Source organism: Dermacentor albipictus, chromosome 4, assembly GCF_038994185.2.
Source record: "Dermacentor albipictus isolate Rhodes 1998 colony chromosome 4, USDA_Dalb.pri_finalv2, whole genome shotgun sequence".
NCBI classification, from domain to species: domain Eukaryota; kingdom Metazoa; phylum Arthropoda; class Arachnida; order Ixodida; family Ixodidae; genus Dermacentor; species Dermacentor albipictus.
In genome coordinates, this window is record NC_091824.1 from 28090196 (window position 1) to 28105641 (window position 15446).

The following is a 15446-nucleotide window of genomic DNA, read 5'->3' on the forward strand; positions in this document are numbered from 1 at the left end:
CGTGGTTGGACTGGGCACGACTGACCTATATGAGTGCTACTTTTTTGCATGAGACCTCAGCGGTCTCCTATAGTGGAATACATTTGTTTCTACGTGGCCACGCCACCGATTGCCAGTGGAAGTTGCGAGCGTACCCCTCTCTCCGGTGAACTGAAGCGGCGAGTCGGAGTGCAAGGGGGGTGAGGGGGGAGCGGTGTGCGTTCGTTAATTGATCGGTCATTCTGTTTGCCTGGCTGCGTAAAGATACACTTGATGAAATGACAGCTGCAGACTGAGGTGCACCTACGGTCAGACTTATGACATAAGATTTCGCGTCCGAAGAAGGCCACTAAAGAGGGTCACGCAGTATGAATGGGATAAGTGCTAACCTAAATCATTATTTTGTGCCCAATAGGATAACAGGTGCACGTGGGATGCCGTCTTTCCTGAAGTTTCCACAAACAGAGTATTGGTTGCTTACGCGAAAGACATCTCTGCTGTTGGCATGGAACTTGGTCGTCATGCGCATCGCTGCGGATAGCTAGTCTGCAAACAGCACGTTTAAGCTTACGCGCAATGTGTCCTCGTCAACAGCAGTAAACAATCCTTGCCACAATAGGACAACCTCGTTTCAAAGCTTTGATCCATGCCAAGTTATTTCATGCAGGTCAATCCACACACTGCACAAGTGTAACCGGTGACCCATTTGCGCAGAAGCTTTATGAGCGCCAGCAGGAATTTTCCATAAAACTGACCAGAAAGTCGAAAAAAATAAGCTATATATTTGCACAACCTCGCAGAAACAACAGGGGTGCATGCAGTGTAACAGATTTGCACACAAGTCATTGCGGTGTGAAGCCATACCTTAAAAGTATCCCTGTCGTACACTGTGTCGTGTGTGTCTGCACGGGTTGTGTAGAGCTGTCCCTCACATGCCATCGCTAAAAAGATTATCTGAATACTTCTACACTGCTGAAAAAAAATTGCGTTGTGCAAGAAATTTTTACTAGAATGTTCTGTGTTTTAGTCCTCCGGGAATCGTGAAGACCTTTAAAGGTATAAGCAATACTCCTGGTACTGAGTTTAACGTTGGGTTTATGATTTCCAAAGAAGTAGGTCTCCTTTTTTTGTGCAGTGCTGTTTGCATTCTACAGAGCAAGAACTCCGGCTGATTGTCCATTGAAGTAGAATCAAGGAGCCCTAATAAGGTCGTAAACATTGAAGTTGACCATTTATTTTCAAGTAGTGCCACAGTAATGGCTGGTCTTTGCATTTAAGATATCTTTCCATACTCGCGTTACTTAATAAAGTATGTCGCTTAATTTACTCTTGTCTGTGATAAATGATGCAATCCTCTCGCTAACTATAGTTGAAGGTAACATAAAGATACATAGGACTTCTTTAACGCTACTCCTGATGCTTAAAGTTAACTAACATACACCGGGTGATTAAACTAATACGCCGCTGCTTTCTCGAGCGAAAGGGTCATGAACATGGAGCAAGGAAAATCTACAGAAACCATGGACGATTGCTGTCAGCGTGCGTGAATAGCCCGAGCGCGTGAGAGAACGTACGAGCGAACGAGAGGGAGGAAACAACCGACAAAAAGCAGAGGGATGAAAACATATCCAGCGTTTTTTTATGCGAAGCATATTACGAGGGCTCAACCCAGCTCGTCAGGCGCGGCGGTGTCGCCTTGAAAACCACGTGACACCGTGACGTCACGACAGAGGAGAAGTGGCTTTGGCTCAACTCTTGCAAGATGGGCTGGGTGGGAATCGAACCAGGGTCTCCGGAGTGTGAGACGGAGACGTTACCACTGAGCCACGAGTACGATGCTTTAAAGCGGTACAAAAGCGCCTCTAGTGAATGCGGTGTTGCCTTAGAAACGAGCTGTTTCTAAGGCTCAGGCGTGCGTCGCTTGCTCAGGCGCACATTTCGTTGCCGCGCCGAACGCTGCGTTGCTCGACGCTCACCGCGTCCAATGCGGGGCGTCCAAGGCGAAGCAGAGTAACGCATGAGTTGTTTCTTTGTCTAGCCGAACCAAATATAGCCAAGCAACAGCAGTTCACCAAGCTAAACAGTGGTTCAACAACTAAAATAAAGGCTAGTATGCTTCGCATCCTGGGCTTAACCTTACCTAAGCCACAGCCATTTTTTTTACATCTTTTTTTCCACTCCGACCACCATCCCAGCATCGAACAATGAAAATGGGCAAAGAGCCAAAAAAGGAGCCTTTAAAATCTCATTTTTTCTTGCTCCATATTCAGCGGCTCCCGTCGAGCCGGGGGTGACTATTTCGCAGCGATGCCTGAATTTTGCGGCAATAGCTAGTGTTGAGATCCTGGTCTGCGTTCGTGTTTCCAAGTGGGGCGTCACACAGAAGGATCGCTTACCCACGCCGCAGGAGCAACTGAAACACGTTAGCTGGCCTGCGCTATACCGGGGCGTCGCACTAAGCCGACTAAGCGCACCACTGCCGTCGTTCATCTCTGTCGCCGAGAGTTGCTTATTCGTGTGGAGGTGATGTCGGCAGCTTCAATGAAATGAGAAATAGCATTATCCTACACATTGACAACTCGCCACTGGCTCCACGGGTATGGGAACACACCACATGTCAGGGTACATTACATGTCTGAGCACATCTCGAGCGCCGCATTCGTGTTCGCTTTTAAACAGTGGTCTTTCCTAGGCCACTATACTTGCGGACAACTTACTGTGGCTATAAAGGGAAAGCTACGGAGGCAAAGCGCGAGCACAAGTCTGTGAGCGCTTGTGAAGAGAGACGCGCGTTTTAATCCAGGTTGGATTATAGGCTGGGGAAGAGAACGCATAAAAGCTTTATTAGCAACTGTTAAATAAGACAGAACATGCCACTGACTCTAAAGGCTTAATTATTTTGGTGCTTTTTACTTCCGCATCTGGACAAACGCTAAATAATCGTACGTGGAAGCTGCGTCGATTCAGCGTCTCTTCCGAGCAGCCAGAAGCACTGTCAAACGTTGCCGGACTACTTGGCGCGGTAACACATGTGCAGCAGCCGCGCGCCCATAGCTTTCCCTTCTAGCCACAGTATAGACGAGAAAATTCTATGGCCTCGTCTCGGCCAATCGGAAGAGTCAAACCCTTGGCAGCATCCCTTCCATGATGTCGCACCATGGCGCTGGACTCCGCCTCTGATGTTGCACCTTCGGTCTCGCGTATGACGCAAGAACGAGTTAGGTGGAAAGCAGCAGTGAACGCCCTTCTCATCGTTGGACGTTGCTTGCTGTCAGCAGTTAGTTGAGCTATGCACTGATGGTTGTTACCCCTTTCACAGAATGGGAAGTTGCAGATACCTCGAACAGACGTCGACCCCGCACGTTGGCCCGCCATCGTCTTGGCGTAACAACCGTAATTATGATCTTCCCAACGGTCCCACGACCCCCGGATTAAGTCGTAATAGCAGCAACAACTCTCAGTCTACAGGTCGTGCAGAAAGAAGCGCACTTCTGCTCCAGTCCAGCATTGTGCCCGGCTGTGATTGGCTTGGCTGGAATGGCTGTCAGGCTGGCTGGACGGACGGATAGATGAAGGCATGGAGGGACGGATGGATGACGAATTTTATGAGTGTTCTTTGTTTTCGGAACGGTACATGGCTCAGTGGCACGCTATCTTTGCTGCTGTACTTGGTTTTATTCTTGGTATTCCGTGCTTTGTGTGAAAAAACTGCTAAAGTTTGAAGAATTTTAATACCACAATAAGTTGTTCTTTACATTTAGCAGATGTGTGTTTCTAACCTTTGCTACTGCTATCCTCTAGTCATCATTTTCTGCTTCTCACTTCTTATATTTCCCATACTCAACATTATTGACTCGCGTGCCTCATAATCAGAAAGTGGTTTTGGCACGTAAAACCCTACAATTTTTTTCAACATTATTCACTCCTGGCACGCATTAAGTACACGTAGCGCCATAACTACTCGATTCCCATGCTATCGTTGTCCTGATCACTCAAGTTAGCTGTAGATTAAAGCTTTCTGAGGCCGGAATAATGAAGCTTAAAAGTTATTTTTATTTGGATAGTTACGAGTTTTTCTTGGAACTTTGCAGCCCAGTTATTGGTTTCCAGACCAAATGGTGGTGGTTGCCGTTGGAGTGAACGAAACTGACAACGCCGAGCGGTTTGAAGCAGCGCCGAGCCTTGATCCCATAATAGAGTGCAAGAATCTGGTTAAGGTAAGCTCGCTTGCATGTTCCATGTTGAAAACATTTTACTTCAGCAAATCCTGCTTGAAAAGTTCTGTCATACCTATGGCTACATCAGGAAAAAAACATGTGAAATGATCTGGAAAGGCACTGGAAACCACATGGTTTTTCGCAAGTGTAATAAAATTTTGATTCATAATATTCACGGCGGCATATAACGTGATCATACTATAAGCTGTGACATGCAGAGGAATGGGACTCAAAATAAGAAAGGAGAAGCTAATTTTACCGCTGTATGGGCGAAGACAGGCTTTCTTTATGTACGCAGCATTGGCGAAAGTGCCTCGCTTAGAAACATATACTTAAGCTGTAAGAGGTATGAGCAGTCTAATTTTAGCTGGGGTAAAAATAATCTCTAGGAGACATCGCTTTTCGCATGTATATTTCTCAGTGAAATGTGCAGGTGGGCGAATAAGAGACGAAGTTAGAAGACTAGAATTCGTCATGGGCATAATGTGCGTGGCTATTTGGTTTTCTCCTGTTCCTCACTTTAGGTGGAGTTCGCCGTTGGAATTTACAACATTAATGCTTGTAATTCGGTTAAGAACACTATGGATTTATTCTTTAGGGTTGTCAGAACTACGTGAACAACCTAAGTAGTGTGGCTGCTTTACATTTTATTTTGCTAAACTGCACCCAGCTAATATCTTTAGATCCTTTAGGTGTGAAGCTGCTTCGGAGAGTATGGCATTACAGCGCTTCATCTGCTTATGCCCCTGTTACACGGGCACTTTAACGGCCGTTAAGGGAAACAGCAGTTGGCCTTAACGGCCGTTGGGCGGAGTTATACGGCAGCGCGAGCGCCGTTGAAAACCCAACGGCGATTGACACCAACGGAGCTCGCCGGTCTCCGTTCCGCCGCCGTTTTCGTCCGTTTTGTCTTGAAATAAGCAAGACGGCAGGCCCGCCGCAGCAACGTGTCCCCGCTGCAGGCGAGCGCGCCGGCGCAAGAACGCTTTGCCTGGACAACGTCACTGACTCTTTACATATAACCCTGTAGCAGGATCACCTCGCCGAGCTTCGAGCTCAGAAACAAAATGTGCCCGTGTACGCAAGAATGATGACGCTGTTCAACCACTTCTGTTCAACCAGCCTGTACAGCGAGAGGGCGACCCACTGTTATGGGGGTGTGAAAGCTCGCATGTTCGTATCCCCCCGTGCTAGTAAGGGACACGAGCTCACGCTGTAGGCATATGTGGAACTGGTCACGCGAATGTTGGCCTTGAAATCTTGATCCGACAACGTCGGCACGGTGGTGTCGTACCAAGGCGGTGATCGGGAAAGCGCCCACACATTCCTTTGCCTGGGTGACATCACCACAGTGAGTGCAGCGAGTGCAGCGAGGCTGCGACGTCACCTCTCAGCCGCCTTCCGCTTCTTCTTGATTGGCGCTTTCTTAATGCGCACAACTTGCAGTTCAGCCCTTTTTGCAGAGAACAAGGCCTCGTAGTGCGCAACCAGGAGAAGAAAAATTGGAGGACGCTTAAGCTTCGCCTTCAAGGGTGGAACGCGACAGCGTTCCCGTCGACCCGCCAAGGGGTGTAAAACAATGCGCTACGGCGCAGCGATCACTTACGAGGCGGCCCGCATCGGACGCGGTGAGCGTTGAGCAACGCAGTGTTCGGCGCGGCAACGAAATGTGCGCCTGAGCAAACGGAACGAACCAAAGAACTCGGTGTCTCGGAGGAGGAAACGGTCTACGTCAGCCGAACGTCGCGATCGGCACGGGCAGAGAGATAGATAGATAGTAATCTAAAGAAAGGAACGGCGCTTGAGTCTGCAACCCGTGTGGGAGAACGGCGAAGCGTCGTCGGGGGAGAGGGAGTCGGGGCCGCGACGCACCTGGCACCGGTCCGCGCACAGCCCCAATGCGCTCGTGGCGCGCCACCAGTCGGGGCAGCGCCGTACATTGAGACGAGGAGGTCTTCTGTGTTTGCCGCAAGATGGCTCTGCGTGTGCGGTAAGCACAGAAGAAATGTTGCGGAAACGTACTGCGCTACTCATGTAAATGCCACTTCTGTAAGTTACATGCTCATAATTACCGATATACACCGCAGTACAACTTTCTACGGCACGTTTCTAAGGCAACACCGCATTCACTAGAAGCGCGTTTGTACTTCTATCAAGCATCGAACTCGTGGCTGAGTGGTAGCATCTCCGTCTCACACTCCGGAGACCCTGGTTCGATTCCCACCCAGCCCATTTTCGATGTTGCTTTTTATTTATGAAGTGCCTGCTGTGATTTATCGCTCACGGCCAACGCCGCGGAAGCCGACACAAACGCCGATGACACCGGCTTTTCTGCGACACGAGCTCCTTAACGCTATCGCGTTAAAATCGGGTGAACGATCAAGGTCGCATTCACAAAGGGCCGGCTAAGCGCAATTTCACGGCTGTTCGCGGGTGCACGTCGCAAAGTCGCACCACGTTCAACACTGCACCTGCTGAATCGCGCAGACGGTCACTCGCGGTACGAAAGAAAAAAAATGGCTGTGGCTTAGCTAAGGTTAAGCCCAGGATGCGAAGCATACTAGCCTTTATTTTAACGCGACAGCGTTAAGGAGCTCGTGTCGCAGAAAAGCCGGTGTCGTCGGCGTCGGCTCAGGCGCGCGGCGCTTGCTCAGGCGCACATTTCGTTGTCGCGCCGAACGCTGCGTTGCTCGACGCTCACCGCGTCCGCTGCGGGGGGCGACGCCGCGAGCGACGGCGCGAGTTGTAGCCGCGTTTCTCCTCTGTCGTGATATCACGGTGTCACGTGGTATTGAAGGCGACACCGCCGCGCCTGAGGAGCTGGGTTGAGCTCTCGTAATATGCTTCGCATAAAAGAAATGCACAGTGGTGCTACGGTTTGTACAAGCGATGGAACGTGAAATGGGGCGCTTCACCACGCTGAAGCCGCAATAAACGCAGCCATTTTGCAACGCAATGGATCGAATTGGATCCAGAAACAAATTTTTTTCGAGCTGGTGAGGTAAAAAATGGCTGTGGCTTAGGTAAGGTTAAGCCCAGGATGTGAATCATACTAGCCTTTATTTTAGTTGTTGAACCACTGTTTAGCTTGGTGAACTGCTGTTGCTTGGCTATATTTGGTTCGGCTAGACGAAGAAACAACTCATGCGTTACTCTGCTTCGCCTTGGACGCCCCGCATTGGACGCGGTGAGCGTCGAGCAACGCAGCGTTCGGCGCGGCAACGAAATGTGTGCCTGAGCAAGCGACGCACGCCTGAGCCTTAGAAACAGCTCGTTTCTAAGGCAACACCGCATTCACTAGAGGCGCTTTTGTACCGCTTTGAAGCATCGTACTCGTGGCTCAGTGTTAGCGTCTCCGTCTCACACTCCGGAGACCCTGGTTCGATTCCCACCCAGCCCATCTTGCAAGAGTTGAGCCAAAGCCACTTCTCCTCTGTCGTGACGTCACGGTGTCACGTGGTTTCAAGGCGACACCGCCGCGCCTGAGGAGCTGGGTTGAGCTCTCGTAATATGCTTCGCATAAAAGTTCAAGAGTCACGTGAGAACTGGTCTAAAGGGAAGTGAACCTACTGAACATGGAAAGTGCCGTGTGAGCGCAGCCACCACCGTTCCGTTCCCACGACCGTTACGGCGTTCAACTGCCGCTTGCGTTAACGGCCGTTGCAAGTGCCCGTGTAACAAGGTTATTCCCTTTGTCTTATAGGCTGTTGTACTACAACCTGTAACAGCCTTCCGAAGTGTGCTCAATTTTTTTACTGTCATTAAGTCTCGCATGAGGTGCAGCGGCTACACGAGGTGGAAGCAATAAGGACGGCGTGTCACCACGTAGAAAAACGCACTTCATTACTCCGTGAAACGCATACGCTAATTGATGAGTCATGAAGGAACATCAGGATGAACACACACACAAGGACATAGGACCAGTCCATGAACGAGGCATATGTCCTCCGTGTGCCTAGGTTCTCAGCAGCAGCAACAAGCAGCAACCAACAACGTGCATGGATAAATGCTATGAGCGTCCCCTTTAGAATGGGGAGGTGCGTTGCGCTACCAAACTCTCGTTATAGTACTGCCTAATTTCCTACACACCTTAAGAAAGCACAAAAAGGAGTGGGGGGAACGAAGAATTCTCACCGCTAAACTTTCTGAGCCCCTATTGGGAACTTTGTTTTTGTACACCTCCGTTGTTTGCCGTTGCCCTACTTTCCTTCCATCAATCTTTCAATCGCCTCTTACTGATCTCTATTGCGGACATGTTAGTTTCTCCCTGCTCTCGCTAAACCCAAGGGATTCAAGAAGGCCAGAGGTGACTAAATCAACCGCTAGGCATATATCTCAACATTCTACTAAAACATGCTGCAACGTTTCCCTAGCTTTACCGCAGCAACAATGATGATGATGGTGATTTCATGGCATCCCCTTTGAAACGGGGCCGTGAAAAATAGTCACCTAGCGTGCTTCATTTATTCAGGTACGCTATATATGTTTTTCATCTACCATCTTTTTATACATCTCTTTAATCTTTTAGTTTCTTCAATATCGACCTCGTACCGCTATCCATGTCTGTAATGGATCCTGTCGTATAAATCTCTTCCCTGCTTTTGTGTTGCAATGTGCTGCCTCCAGCGCCATCTATTGGTGCACAGAACGTGCAAGACACGCACGTCATGGCCTCCACGAAGTGGCACGGTTTCAAGCTCTAAGTTCCAGATACCAATAACTTATGACGCTATTAATTTCATTAATGGCCTTCGTTTAAGGACAATGCTATTCTGTACGCACTTCCGTTGCCAGAGTACAAGTGAGAACGCAAGTATTCTGTGTTCGCTCGCACAAAGCAGCCCTGGAATATTGTCAGTTCGCAGCTCGAGTTTATGCAATCAGTACTTATAATCGAGATGTAGATACTGGTGGTACGTCGGGCTGTAAATCAGTCTCATACCCACACGTGGTTTGCTACGCCACTTCTAGTTATCGAAAATCGAAATACTGCGAAAACAACATGTAGGGAGAGAAAAAGGAAAGAAAGAAAGAAGGAACGTAAAGCTTTTGAGGAAGTAAACGTAACAAAAAGCTCTACAAATTAGGGGAATTGTCTTCTAATGCTCAAGCATTGTTTGGTTCTGCTGTGACTTCGTTTTTGCTTAGTTTTGCTTACTTGCTTTTCCTAGCTTATGCACCTCTACCCGTGGCCTTTCTAGTGGCAAAGCATGCTTAGGATTTAGTAGACAATTGGCAGATTTTCTCGACGCATCCAGCCCCTTCATGTAATCGTACAAATTGAACCGGAACGCCGAGCACGCGCACGCCTGCACGGAGCAGAGTGGGCGAAAGGGAACACCAGCTGACGCCGTAGCGCGTCAAGGGCTGCGTGAGGGGCGAGGGCATCGCGACGATGCCATGTCACCCTCGCTGTCGCTCAACCTGTTTTATGCGCGCGTTCCTCGTCACGCGAGCTCTCGCCTGAGTTCTGACTGCGCCATGGTAACGCCACATGAAAACACGCCAAGTGCCTCAAGGCGCCCACTTGTTCGCGAGGTGTTCATAACCATCGCCTCCTGTCGTAACTCGAAGAACGCTCAGAAGCGTTCAATTGAACATTGCGCCTCGTCAAAATCTCCAGTTGGCCCACACCCAAATTTCAAACCTGCATGCCCCCAAATTTAAGTTGGCCCACCCCTAATTTGATTTGGCCCATGTCTAAAGTTCAAATTGACCTGCCCATAAATTTTAAATTGGCCCATCCCCTAAGTTAATTTGCCACCATCCACATTTCAAGTTGGCCTCGTACAAATTTCAAGTTTACCCACCCCAAAATTTCTGTTGGGCCACTGCCAAAATTTGAGTTGGGCCACCCTCAAGTTTCAAGTCGGCCCACCACCTAACTTAAGTTCGCCCAGTCCAAAGTTTCAGTCGACCCACCGTCAGATTTCAAGTTAGCCCGCCCCCATAATTCAGTTGGCCCACGTTCAAATTTCAATTCATCCACTTGCATATGTCAAGTTCGCCCACCCCCAAATGGAAAGCTGGCCAACACAATAATTTCAGTTGAACCACCTACAAATATTAAGTTAACCCAACCCCAAATTTCAGCGGGCCCAGCCCTACTACAAACTTCCCAGTGCATTTCCTAAGGAGCCCTATGTGTCCCTATGGGTATTCGCTTCTTATTTTTATTGCGCCCTAGGGCAGGGCTTCTCAGGACCTGGTGAGTAAAGTTATTTGTCTGGGATAGCAATTATATGGACACTACTGGCGCATTTCTATCATCGCCGTCGGCGTCACCGTGAGGTTCCGTATGAGTGAAAGCGTCTGAGGGTGAGTCGGCAAACGCGGTTAAATTTCGCGTGCGCGAGCGAGGAACGAGGCCCGGATGCGTGCCCGCTCTTGCCGCGCGCGAGGCAGCCCAAACTGAAGGGGAATCCCATTCGCCAAGAGAATCTACCTTCACTGCCGAAGACCGATTTCAAAAGTCATCATTAGACCGAATAATGGGCTCAACATCAGTCAACTGAGCACACATCAGATGGCTCGGGCTATCATCAAAGCATGTGAAAACCCAGACATGTGCAACGAAGGCAACTTGCTTATGCGGTTGCGCAACGGATCGAACATCGCCATACTCAGCATGCCAAGCATGGAGACTGCCAATGTTGTGCAGAGCGTTCTAAGTCTACGTTTTGGAGCGACAGACTATGCAGTGACGGCTTACGTGGCAGCGCCGGACAATTCGTGCAAAGGTGTGATTCACGGCCTGGACGCCGGTACAACGCCGACCGAATTACTAGCCCACCTTCGGGTACGTACCCAAGGAGTCAAAGTGCTTCATGCAAGAATGTTCGGAAACTCGCAAACCGCGGTGGTTACCTTCCAGGGCAAGATCGTCCCCCGCTACGTTTACTACTACGGCGGCGAGACACGTTGCTACCTCTACCGGTCATCGCGGCAAGTAGGCTATATAGGCTTGAAGCCTGGAAATAGGGTGGATGTATACTCTACACTTGACGCCGCGCTCTGCTCGAACTGCGCTGAGCCAGTCATGGAGCACGGACGTACCTGCGCGCCCTGGTGTGCGCTATGCAAGGAACCGTACTCCACACGGCAAAGGAGTGCAAGGTTTCCTGAGGCGGAACGCCTCAGGAAACCGAGGACCGCTCGGGTGAGAAAAAAAGAGGAACCGGACGCCGAAGCCAGGGACGCCGGTGGACGTGGCCGGACCAGGAAACGCTGACAGGAAGGAAGAAGACAGTAAGGTGAGCTGGAAAGCGTACCTTTTTTCAGCCTCTCCCACTGATCCAAAGAACACGAACGCGCAGAACAACGAAGTAAATGAGTTAAGGCAAACTACTCAAACGCTCAGGGCAGAACATAGACAGAAGCTCAACGAGCTCATAGATGTACTTAAGGCACTAAGAACAGGGCAGACAAACTGAAATATGCAAACAGAAGAAACTCAGTCGGCCACCATAGAGCGGCAGGAATTCACAACTGCCATGGTAGCCATGACCAATGCACTAGCGAATCTTAGCAACCTCGTTTCTAACATCCAAGAGGAGGCGCGCAAGCATAGAAAATGCCTATTACAATTTACGGGCGTGAAATTCAGAACTAAACCCTATACTATGCCATGAGCTGAGTGTAACGAGCGACCGTAAATGCTCGGTCAAGATGGAAACCCTCGTTATGTGACAGTAAAACTGCCGTGGAATCCACAAAGAGCAGGGTCTTCTTAAACAACACATCACTAACTGCACAGCTCCACCAGACATAATCGCCCTACAGGAATCCGGCTGCTCACCCACTCTTACGGGCTACTCAGAGTATGAAGGGCTCGGGCTGAGTAAGGTCACGACGCTGGTAGACAAAGCTGTCACTGCAATCAGACACGACATCGATGCAACGAACATTGACCACGTCTTTATTCAACGTATTACCCCCCCCCCCAAAAAAAAAGCCAAGAAAGCATCTTTCTCCTCAACATTTACAGCCCGCCCAGCCAGAAGAAAGCCAACTTCGGCTACCTGCTACGCAAGGCAAAACAAGCAGCACGCAAGAAGGGTCTCGTTATCCTGGGGGATTTTAAAGCCTGGCACAAAACCTGGGGCTACGTTAAGGAAACTCAAAAAGGCAGGAATCTAGCCGGAGGAGTGGATCACAGAAGGCTAACTCTCATCACAAACCACACCCAACCCACGCGAGTGGGGAACAGCATCAACCGAGATTCGTGCCCAGACTTAGCATTCGTCAGAGCGGTGAGGGATGTTCGTTGGGAAAACGACGGAGAAACGCTTGGCAGCGACTTCATTTTGCGCATTAAGGTAGAAATCCTCCCGATCAGAAAAAGACTTAGCCAGGCTACGCTCACCGACTGCGTAGCCTATAGGAAAACTAGGGTGGAGTTCGAAGATACTGAGATCCCAGACATTGCGAGCTAAGTCGCAGGAATCAAGGCAGACTGTGAAACGCTAACCCGAGAGGTCGCCCTCACCAACAACATACCCGAGGTGGATAAGCATCTTTTACGCCCATGGGACGCCTGACGGGGACTACTGAAGAGATGGAAGCGGCGTAAGCACAACAGAAAACTCAGACTAAGGATCGTCGAGGCCACCAGACAAGCCGAAGAGTATCCGACAGAACTCTCAGGGCGCAACTGGGACCAAAAATGCAAAGAGCTGCAGGGGACCTAAGCGTGGAAAAAGACATGGGTCTTGCTAAGGGTTCTTATAGACCCAACCATGACCAAGTCCAAAGATTGTAAAACGACCCAACGAATCGCGCGCCGATTCCAAGGTACAGACCGGAAAACGCTAGAGAACATCAAGCAGCCCTACAATGGGGATACAACGGACGTCGACTGCAGCTTAGCATACACTGGCGAAGCAAATCCCACTCTAGATGAACCCATCACCACAGATGAAGTCAGACACTTTGTGATGTCTGCCACAAAGAACACCACGCCAGGTAAGGATGGCATCACAAATGCCTTGATAAGGAACCTAGACGAAAACTCGATCAAACGATTTACAGAATTCGTAAATAAACATTGGGAACGGGGTCTCATTCCGGACGACTGGAGACATGCGGAAATTGTAATGATCCCGAAGTCCGGAAAGACTCCCTGTCTGGAAAACCTGCGACCCATTTCGCTAACGCCCTGCTTGGAAAAAGTATAGGAGAGAATTGTGCTTCAGAGGTTGGAGACCCACCTGGAGGATAATGAGCTCATGCCACACACTATGTTTGGATTCAGAAAATGCCTCTTCACGCAAGACATCCTCCTGCAGATTAAGGAGGAGGTACTTACTACCACACCGATACACGGAGAAAATATCTTGCTTGCACTCGATCTTAAGGCGGCCTTCGACAATGGAAGTCATAGGGCTGTGTTGGAGGGTCTCAGCAACACTGGTTGCGGACAGGGAATACGCAACTACGTCAAAGCTTTTCTCAGTGACAGAACCGCCACCAATGGTATAGGAGGCATCAGAACTGACACCTCCAATATGCCCAAAAAGGGAATACCGCAAGGCTCTGTGGTATCTTCTATGCTTTTTAACATTGTTATCATCGCCTTAGCATGGAAACTGGAACAAATTTAGGGAGTCAGTCATGCCATGTACGCCAACGACGTCACAATCTGCCTATCTATAGTGTAGTATTGATACGGCTATGGATTGCATTGCATCGCTGATATTTGCACGGACGTAAGCATTGATAAGGCGTGGGGAGGCCTCCCTGACCAAGGATTCCTTAGGAGAAAAACAAGACCTTCTGCAGAGTGCAGCAGATACAGTCCACGCATACACTGAACACTGCGGACTTGCATGCTCCCCGGAGAAATCCGAGGTGCTCAGAGTCTACAGAAGAGGATACAATCTGCAAAACTCCATAGACATTTTCATGGGGGGAAGAAGATTCCGGAGGTATCCCAACTTAAGATCCTTGGCATGTGGCATCTGTCGTGTGAATCACACAATCAGAGATCTCGCAAACACCACAGCGCAGATCACGAGAATGATCGCAAGAATCTCAAACAGACGAGGAGGTACGAAGGAAGAGGACACATGTAGGCTAATACAGGCACTCTTGGTCAGTAGGATTGTATAGTGTCCCCTACCAAAGACCGCTCGCGCAGGAACGAGAAGAATTAGAGGCAATCCTCAGGAAAGCTTACAAATGCGCTCTCGGACTGCCGGTCAACACCTCGACGGAGACATTCCTTAAATTTGGCATAAACAACACAGTGCAAGAACACATTGAAGCTCACCTTCTCGCGCACAAAATGAGACTCATGTAGACCCCAACGGGCAAGAACACGCTGACTGGGTATGAGGGATGCTTGCAGAGAAATTAACAGCACGGGACGCATACCTAAAGATATTCGAGAGATCATTGAGATTATTTTATGAAATCGGCTCCTGATTTCAAAGTAAACGGTAATCAATTTTAAAAAAGACTGTTTAGGTTCGAAACAGCGAAATAAAGACACAGACGAGACTGACATGGAAGGCAGTACCAATAGGTGTTGGGAAACGCTATGACAAGGCAATGCCTCCTTTACTAGATGCCAACCGCGGTGCTCGCTTTCCCATTGCGGCGGTGGTTCCATTAGTTCAGCATAAATTCCGTAAGGTGGCGCTCGTTGCCTTTTCAACTTCTCTTTGAAAGAGCACAGGTCTCTTTCAGAGAGAACGCGTTGCGCGCATCGAGCAAAGTTTTTAAGGCGTAAACCTTTAGCAGCTCTTGAGTGCCGTGACGCAGTCCGTGGTGAACGCAGGAAAGTGGTGATCGCCGGCGAGGGGAGCAAGGAGACGAGGCGTCATGCCAGTGACGCTGTGCGAGTGGGCGCGTGGGAGAGCGCGGACATGCGCGTGTGGACATCGGCGACAAACCTTGCAGGCATATGGCTGTGATTGCATCCCATGCTCGCGGCCGCAGCGGCGTCCGTTCGCAGAACAGTTCAGACAACAGTAACAGAGACATTCATAGGTAGGCATTCGCCTATCGCAGTTTAGCCCAGCAAAGTGCCCATAGATTTTTAATCCCACCCTTAAAGAAGTTTGGCGATAAGGATGGCTAGGCTTGAGCCATTCATATTCTTTGTGGGAACTCAGCACGTCCACTTCTTCACGCTTAAATTAGATGACCGTGAGTGTGTCGTTCAAATGTCCTGCGCGAGGATTATCACTGCAAGGGCAAAACGCGTAGACATTTGAGTCTACATATTAATAACTTTTCGTGAAATAG

At 49.5% G+C, this 15446-nt stretch overlaps 1 protein-coding gene across 3 annotated transcripts in view; it reads left to right on the forward strand.

Annotated features, from left to right (window-relative positions):
* LOC135900215 (phospholipid-transporting ATPase ABCA3-like) overlaps positions 1–15446 on the forward strand; it is a 661060-nt gene that overhangs the window by 262828 nt on the left and 382786 nt on the right. For all 3 annotated transcript variants that reach the window (XM_070536864.1, XM_070536866.1, XM_070536865.1), the window contains exon 9: positions 4071–4196. In XM_070536864.1, coding sequence (XP_070392965.1) covers positions 4071–4196 — 126 coding nt within the window. The remainder of the gene's footprint in view (positions 1–4070; positions 4197–15446) is intronic.